Source organism: Diceros bicornis, chromosome 3 (assembly GCF_020826845.1).
Source record: "Diceros bicornis minor isolate mBicDic1 chromosome 3, mDicBic1.mat.cur, whole genome shotgun sequence".
NCBI lineage: Eukaryota > Metazoa > Chordata > Mammalia > Perissodactyla > Rhinocerotidae > Diceros > Diceros bicornis.
This window is the reverse complement of record NC_080742.1, coordinates 15,450,787-15,459,510: the sequence shown is the minus strand read 5'-3', so window position 1 is coordinate 15,459,510 and position 8,724 is coordinate 15,450,787. Positions and strand designations below refer to the sequence as shown.

At 35.9% G+C, this 8,724-nt stretch overlaps 1 protein-coding gene across 2 annotated transcripts in view; it reads right to left on the bottom strand.

The window, feature by feature from the left end:
* Nucleotides 1–1,275: 1,275 nt before the first annotated feature.
* PTPN12 (protein tyrosine phosphatase non-receptor type 12) overlaps nucleotides 1,276–8,724 on the bottom strand; it is a 100,089-nt gene continuing 92,640 nt past the window's right edge. For both annotated transcript variants that reach the window (XM_058524076.1, XM_058524086.1), the window contains exons 14-18: nucleotides 7,541–7,618; nucleotides 5,972–6,039; nucleotides 4,994–5,024; nucleotides 2,457–2,564; nucleotides 1,276–2,132 (exon numbers count right to left, since the gene is read on the bottom strand). In XM_058524076.1, the coding sequence (XP_058380059.1) occupies nucleotides 2,071–2,132; nucleotides 2,457–2,564; nucleotides 4,994–5,024; nucleotides 5,972–6,039; nucleotides 7,541–7,618 (347 nt within the window). In that variant the 3' untranslated portion in view covers nucleotides 1,276–2,070. The remainder of the gene's footprint in view (nucleotides 2,133–2,456; nucleotides 2,565–4,993; nucleotides 5,025–5,971; nucleotides 6,040–7,540; nucleotides 7,619–8,724) is intronic.

The window sequence follows — 8,724 nt, the reverse complement described above, 5'->3', positions numbered from 1 at the left end:
GGGTTTAATAGAAGAAATAACACGAACTAAGTCTTGATAGGTGAGTAGGACTCATCAGAGCAAGGACAAAGAGTGTTCAAGACAGAGGATACAGTATGAATAAGATGTGGGGGCTCTGGAAACTAAGTAGTTCATTATGGCTGGAGCACAGGTGTAAATGGAGAAAAGGCTGCAGAGGCCAGCAGCAGACAGATCTTGGATGAGGGTCTTGCATCATCTCCTAAATTTGGACTTGATCCTGTGGGCTTGGTTCTACAATTTCATTATGCACCAGAATCACTTATGGTGCCTGTCTAAAACACATATTCCTTAGGCCCATTCTAATTCAGGTACAGAGTAGGACCCTGTAACCCGAATTTTAAGGATGCTTCCTAAATAATTCTAGTGCAGGAGAACCTGGGCCACATTTTGAATAAACATTACCATAGGCAATGAAAAACCATTCAAGATTTTTTAGGGAGAAGTAACAATTAGAAAAAGTCAAGAGCAGATCAGATTGGCCTTTTAGAAAGATCAGTCTGGTGGTAGTGAGGAAGCTGGATTGAAGCCATTGGAACCTAGAGTGCAGAATGAATCAGATGACTGGCATAGGTAATGGGAGAAAGGTGATGCCATTCACCAAGATACGGGATAGTGCCCATGTTTAACCTGAATCATGTTTTAACAAAGAGAAATGTTAAGATTTACCATATTACTGCAAAAATTCATTTAAATATCAAATTCTGCCTGGGGTTTCTGAGCACTCATGGTTTCATTCCTCTCTGTATTAATGCCCTAATATTGATCTCTAGTTTGGACTTCTGAACTTCGAATCTTTATTTCCACTTGTGGACTAGACATCACCTCCTGGGGGCTAGGTGTTATTTCAAAATTGAGATTTTCCTTTCTGAGCCAGAATCCTGGGAACTAAGAGACCTCTCCCTTTCCCTCACATCCATCTAGTTATCTAAATAGGAGCAGGAACTTAACTTCCTACCTATTATAAATGCAATCTCAGAAGATAAAAAGATAAACTGATAAGTAGTAAACCCTTCACATTCAAGAATTTAACTATTTTAAGTGACCTCAGGAGTTTGGAACATATAGTTATGTAATTTGGCTCAGGCAAAAATCTTAACTACTTGCCCTATGAGATTGTTACATGTGAGCAAGCCACTTAGCTAATGACTGAGCCCCACTCACACTCATAACTTTAAGGTAAGACTGAGACAGCAGGAAGGCAGATATTAAGTCAAATTTCTTAGGAATGGGGAATGAAAAACCAAGACAAGTAGGCACTGTAAAATTGTCTTTGTTTTTTTAATGGCAGGTCAAATATCCTGACACATACATATATTTTGATAGTCTTCTAATCCCAGTTGAGTTCAAATATTAAAGTAACACACACAAGCTAAGAGAATTCAATATTGTTCCAAGGCACTTACTGAATCTCTGTGACTAGATGAAAACAAGGACAATTAGGATGGACAGACAGTATATAATATAAAAATAACTTTTTGCTTACAATTTACAAAAGGTATTATTATTACAATCTTTGATCTCTGATAACCTGCAATGCTGGCTGCATGAATCCAGCAATTTTAAAATTCAGAAACTATTTCTAAAACTTCAGGGCAAATAATTTACAAATAAGGTACACAAAGATTTAGACCATGCAGAAATTTCTTACATCTTCTGTTAATAATATTTTATGACTGCAACTTTATCAAATTATATACCTACTTGCCCTGTACATATACAAAATAATGCATACATGATAAAACATTAGCAAAAGAGTAGTCTTTAGACTCAATTTATCATAAAAGTATTACTATATTAACATGTCTACAAGCAGCGTGTAACAGGGTTAAGAGACATTAAGGCAATAATACTTGAAATTACAAAATAAACCATACATAATACTTTTTCCTAAGTGTAGTATAAGGCAGGTAGATGGTCCCAGCCAAAATACTAAGGTAACAATCTACACTGCTGTTAGTCCCACATTCTTAAGATGGAATACTATAAATCTGGCTTTCAGTGGCACTTGAATTTTCCAGTATAATTTAAAGTGTCTTTTAGCTCCCTGAATCATGTCCATTCTGAAGGTGGATCTCTTGGTCCTTTGGGTTTTCCACAGCGATTACCAAAACCTGTAATCAAAACACCACAATAATTGGTCAGTGTTCAGAAATATTTTCACACTACTAAAACCATGTTTGTAGACATCCTCTTTTTCTGGAACAAATAAATCTCTATGTGGCAATTTAGAATTTAAACTAAACAAAAAGTAAAACCAACTCTTAATTTGTTTTGGGTAGGTCATTTAAGCATAAAATTTGAATAAATCACAGCACAAAGTTTGATAAACTTTGCCTTAAGAAATACTGGAACGATGGCAAATGACTTTTTCTCATTCTTGCCAGCATTAACTACGTAATTATATAAGTTTTAAAATTATTTAGTAAACAAATTACCAATATCTGTGGCTTCTGCTGGACTTTCTGACATTTGATCTTTCTTGTTACTGAAAGTAGGTGGACACTCTGTACACGTCTCCGTGTGAATACTTCCTGCTGGATGATCTAAAATGCAAAACAAAGCCACTGTTACTCACCGTCATTTGTAGCATCATATGTAGAATCCTCCAATTATTTTACTGTGGGCAATAAGTTAAAAGAGCAAGTTTTCTCTCTTGGGCATCGTAATTTTACAGGCCCACAGGTAAATGCAAGGGTGGTGAGCACAGGAAATCATGTGAGGTGTTCTGGGGGGCACCTAGAGATCTGCAGTGAGTATATCTGCAGTGTGGTGAAGATTCTCCTCATGTTGTTACTTTATTTAATAAACCGGGATCTTGGCATGTTATATTTCCTTGAAGTAGTTACACTATGTGCCAATGTCCTAAGGTAATCATTGCAACTGAAAGGCCTTTATAAGGAAATTAGTGGCAAGCAAGTTCATAATTAATTAATGGACTTACTATTTGCCCCTAAAAGTAGTAATTCTTTTCTTTTAAAGTTTAATTTTATTAAACTTAAATTTTAGTTTACTTAGTTATCAGTGCATAAGATTAGTAACAAAAGAAATTAACTACTATGATTCATTCATTCTTTCACAACTTCTATTACATCCCCTACAACCCCGTAAGGAACTTTTCTGGAAACTTGGAATACAAGTCAAATAATAGGTGGTCCTTGTCCTTAGGTGCTTATAGTCTAGACAGAGGTCAGTAAACTTCTTCTGCAAAGGGCTAGAGAATAAATATTTTAGGCTTATGCAAGCCACATAGTCTCTGTCACATATTCTTCATTGACTTTTGTTTCTTTGTTTTTGTTTTTAAACAACTCTTTAAAAATGTAAAAGTCATTTGTCCAGCTCAAAGGCAGAACAAAAAAACAAGCGAAAGACAGATCAAGCCTGTGGGATACAGTTTGCCAACCACTGGTCTAGTAGGAGAGACATACAAGTATGTTAATTATTATAGCAGTGTGACAAGTTTTACAATAAAATTATGCATAGAGTGCAATGGGGACAAAGAGGAGAGGCATGTAGATGAAACTAGAGGTGGTGAAGTATTCAGGGCTGGCTTCTAGGAGGAAATGATCTAGTAGTCTAAAGGCCTCAATTTTCTTAGTGAAGTAAAGGTCATCTGAGTAAGAGTTAGTGGGATTGATGATTTTAGAAGAAAGTAAAGATTTGAAAAATTCAGGGGAAATAGAAAGGGTACCAACTAGAGCATATAAGATAACTAAGCAAAGCAGAGAGCCCAACTGTGGACGAAGACCCATAATTGTAGGATCAATCTGTAAAACTGAGTGATATTCCCCAGCTGTATTCATTAATTCCAAGGGATAAAATAAAATGGTATGGGAATTAGGAGCAAGAAAGTTGAAGATAATTCTGAGTGTGACCAGAGTGATGGAGGATGGTATCTAGATTGGAGAGAGAAGGAAGAGAAACTAGAAAGGAGTTAACAGATATTAAGAAAATAAAAGATGCAGGGATCCAGGAACAGCAGCAGTAGAAATATAATACAGATAATAATAAGAGCATTGCTACCATCTGAGTGCCTATCATGTGCAAGGCACGGTGCCGGATACTCTATATGTGATTTAATTTAGTTACATCCTCAAAACAATCCTCTAGGGCAGGTACTATTATTATCTCCATTTCACAGAGAAGAAAACTGAGGCTCAAAAAGACTAGGTGACTAGCCCAAAGCCACATAGTAAGTAAAATGACAAACATGGGATTCCAATCCAGGTGGGCCTGACTCTAAAGCTTCTGCTCTTTTCCTTATAATATGTTGCCTCAGAAAAGTACATAGAGAATAACAGAGTTTATGAGATAGAAGGGAGCTCCATTAGGCAAAGATCTAGGGAGAGAGCAGCTGAAGCAGAATGGAGGGTAAAGGTAGAAATGATAGATGAGTTGAGGGAATTACATAGACCACAACATTTGATGAGCTGCTTACATGGTCACTGATTCATAAGAATTAATAATAACTTGACCTATTTTACTATGAGAGTAAAAGTAATGTAGTAGAAAAATGTTCTAACTTGGCATTATAACACTGGGTTGAGCTACATAATCTTATTGGTTTATCACGTTAAAAGTCCTAAAAGGAAGATTTCCAAAACAACAGATTTTTAAGGACCCAATTCAATCATCTAGGTTAATTTGGGGGCATTTATTCAAATCATTGTCAGATCTAGATTCTAAGTGTTTTATAAACAACAGAAAAGAAAATACAGAAAAACATTTAAAAAATTATTTCTTTCCTATCAGTCTGTTAACTACTGATAATAAATGCTGTTATTTTCCAGGTCAATAATAATATCTGGTAATTAATTTGGAAGAGTTAAACTACATAATTCAGGTTCTAGAAGAGTTGTCCTACATATTTTCACATACAGAAATAACCAAATAAATAGCATACACTGTGAGACATGCTATTTTATGGAAATTAATCTATATAATCTATAGCAAAAAGGAATAAAATCTAACTTACCAGATTTTTCACTTCCAGACGTTATCAAGCCCTATGAGGAAGACATTTAACAGCTATTACAATATATCTTTTTATGTACGAATAATAGAAAATTTGGTCTCTTACAAGTATATATCCCAACAAATCAAGATTCTCAGCATCAAAGGGAAAGAAAACACTGGTGTTTTCAAATCGGCTTAACATTTTTTATTTGTTATGGTGTTTTATACTAGGTGTAAAAGGTTAGGGGACTTCCCTTTTTCCTTCTGGATGGAAACTGCAAGTGTAGGACCTACTACATGAAGGAACATACATACAACTGCATTTTGCCAGCCCTCTACTATATTCATCAAATTAGGATATCACTGATTATAAAACATAGCATCATTATTATAGGAGACCAGTATTTTATGTGCCAATTAAAGTATATCACAATGTTTCTTAATCAACTGTAAGATGTACCTCAATTTCAGGGCTATTAAAATATGGGGGAAATATGAAAAATATTAACATTGATGAAAAATGGTATTTCCCATAGGTAAAATATTTAGCTACCAAAACATTTCCTGAATGTGAAAGAAAACCTCATGTGACCAGAAAAACCAAAGGGAAGGACTATGTACCTAGAGTTACAATGGATGGCACAAAATCTAGGAAAGTACTATGACTCTGAAAACAGTAACTCCTGTTCCACTCATACCTCCAAAATGATTTGGAACGTGCCATAATTTACAAATTTCAAAAGCAGCTTGGGAAAATAACACTCTGAAGTGATGGTCATATGTAGATCATGCTGCCCTTTTTAAAAATTTCAGATCTCGCATTTTATATAGGCATTTCATCTGAAATCTTAGCACAAGAAATGCTGATCAAAAATTATATTAGATTTAAGTCTTTAGGTGACAATTATTGTAACAAACAACTGTAAGATAAATTAACAAAACAAAAAAAAAAGCACAGATCTTGAGCTATAGCTGTTCCAATCCCAAAAGGACTCACTTCAGATTTTTTCTGTTCAGACTGTTCCTGACTTTGAAGTTCACTCCATCCAGATCTTACAGGCATATCTGAGAAAAATGAAATCTTACAATTAAAATAACATCTTTAATTCTTGAATTTCTTGCATTAAGGTAACATATAAAAACAGATCCTATATATTTTTAGAAACTATAACTTCCATAAAAAATTTTCTAGTTTCTATTACTTCAAGAAAATCTCTTTCAGTTTCCTCCTTAAAATTTAATTAAAAGAATTCAGTCATCAGAGTTTATTATAAGCTCACTGTAATCTATAGACGTGACAGACTTAAAGTATAGCCAGCCCTGGTGGTCTAGTGGTAAAGATTCAGCCCTCTCGCTGCCTCGGCCCCAGGTTTGTTTCCCGGTCAGGGAACCACACCACTCATCTGTCGGTTGTCATACTGTGGAGGCTGCATGTTGCTGTGATGCTGAAAGCTACGCCACCGATATTTCAAATGGCAGCAGGGTCACCCAAGGTGGACAGGTTTTAGTGGAGCTTCCAGACTAGAAAGTCTAGGAAGAAGGACCTAGTCACCCACTTGCAAAAAACTGGCCATGAAAACCCTATGAATAGCAGTGGAGCATTGTCTGACACAGCACAGGAAGGTGAGAGGATGGCGCAAAAGACCCAGCAAGGTTCTGCTCTGCTGTCCACAGTCACTAGGAGTCAGAATTGACTTGACAGCACTAACACTGAAAACTGAAGTACACAGCTTCACTTTTAACATTCTTAAAATTAGTTATAAGACCAGTGAGCACCTCCACTGAGCATGAGACACTGTAATTATTATTATAATTATTATCATATTAAAGCTGTCTCTGTACTCTTTTTCAGGAGGAGAAGGAAGAGAAATATATTATCAATGAGTGACGGTTAAGTTCTCGCTCTCTGCTTCCGTGGCCTGGGGTTCGCAGGTTTGGATCCTGGGTGCACACTGGCGCACCGCTTGTCAAGCCATGCTGTGGCGGCGTCCCATATAAAGCAGAGGAAGATGGGCATGGATGTTAGCCCAGGGCCTATCTTCCTCAGCAAAAAGAGGAGGATTGGCAACAGATGTTAGCCCAGGGCTAATCTTCCTCACCAAAGGGGGAAAAAAATGCTTTGAAATACAATCACTTTCTTCCAGTTCTCACTGATACTCTTGTTGCCTTAAGTGTCCCTCAGTTAACACAGAGTGATGCCTTCCTACAACCCAACTTAAATGTTTACTTACCTAAACTTGCACCAAGTACAGCAATTAATTTCTTTTCATAAATAAGTACCATTTTTAATGAATAAAAAGACACCAAATTGCAAATACATTTATAATTGCACTGAACTGAATTATAGTATCTAACGTAAATGCAGTCATTTTAGCAATCTTAGCAAGTAAAAAATATGATTTTAAAGTATTTTTCATGCAAGGAATTAAAAACATTTGTCAATATCAATTCAAACCTGTTTTTGAATTTAATTACACAGCTCAACAGCAACTAGACTAAAATCAGCCACGTTTTTCAAAGTTTATTATTAGAGTACCAAGTATGTAAAAGCAGAAGACAGACTCACTATGTTCACTTGCTAATACAAAAGATTCAGGAGTTCTTTCAGGTAGGGGAGGAGGCGAATCTTCACTAACATCGACATCTATATTAAATACAAAAAATTTAGACAAATTATGAACTTGTTAAAAAATGTTAACCCATTAAAAAATGAACTTGTTATCTAAACAAAATAAGAGATTTCTTGACAGTCTAAAAATCATCACAAGTATCTAAGAGAACCAGTTTTTAAAAATGCAACAAACAAACAAGAAATCCTTACCACTCGACTTGTTATCAAGAAGAATCACAAAGCTTTTTGAGCAAAGAATAACCTCCATCACTGCTACACAGAGAAAATGACTCTCCTAGGACTTTCCTGACCCCTGCAGACATTACTCACATTGTCCTGTGAGTTTGAAGGCAGTCTTCAGCAGAGAAGCCAGCGGGCAAATGACTTCTCTACTGAGCTTGCGGATGATGCTTTAAGACCACAACAGAAAGCTGCGGTCATTTGACTTAAGCCAGTGTTTCCCAAACTGGAATCAACTACTTAATTCCTTTCCTGAGTTTTGCCATACTATGTACCATCTGTCCTGTTCACTTTTTAAATCCCACTCATTTTTAACTTAACTATGGACTTTGGTTATGTTTTAAACAGTAATGACTCAAATAACAAATGTGAAGTGCTACTTATTTTGCTAATAGACAGAAAATATAACTACTGACATTTTTTGAATGTTCATTTATTTATTGCCTAAAGTCTTGAGAACAGTAATACAAGACGTACTTTGAGAATACTGACTGAAGCCATATAAAAGCTTTTTACCAGTAACAACAAAATGAACCTTTGGAAACGAGAAGGCATAAGTAAGCCTCACTGGTCAGCCTTATTATGGGATAGGGTGAATGAATGTATTAGATCTTTTGAGGTTTCACTGAAGGTAGGGAAAGATACAGTTCTGTGTGTGGACTTGGGGTTAGGGAGAATGGGGTAAAGAAAGGGAAATGTGAGGATCCTATATTATTCTGTCTGGGGCTTGGACAATTGTTCTCTTAAAAAAATGAACAATCTTGCCAGGATACTTTCCTATTTTACCTCATCTGACAGGCTATGCATTAAAAAGAGATTAAAAATCAGGTAAAGCTTTTTCAGTTTTCAACAAGCATGAGTGAGGCACGACTGCTCTTGTTACTCCTACATATATTTAG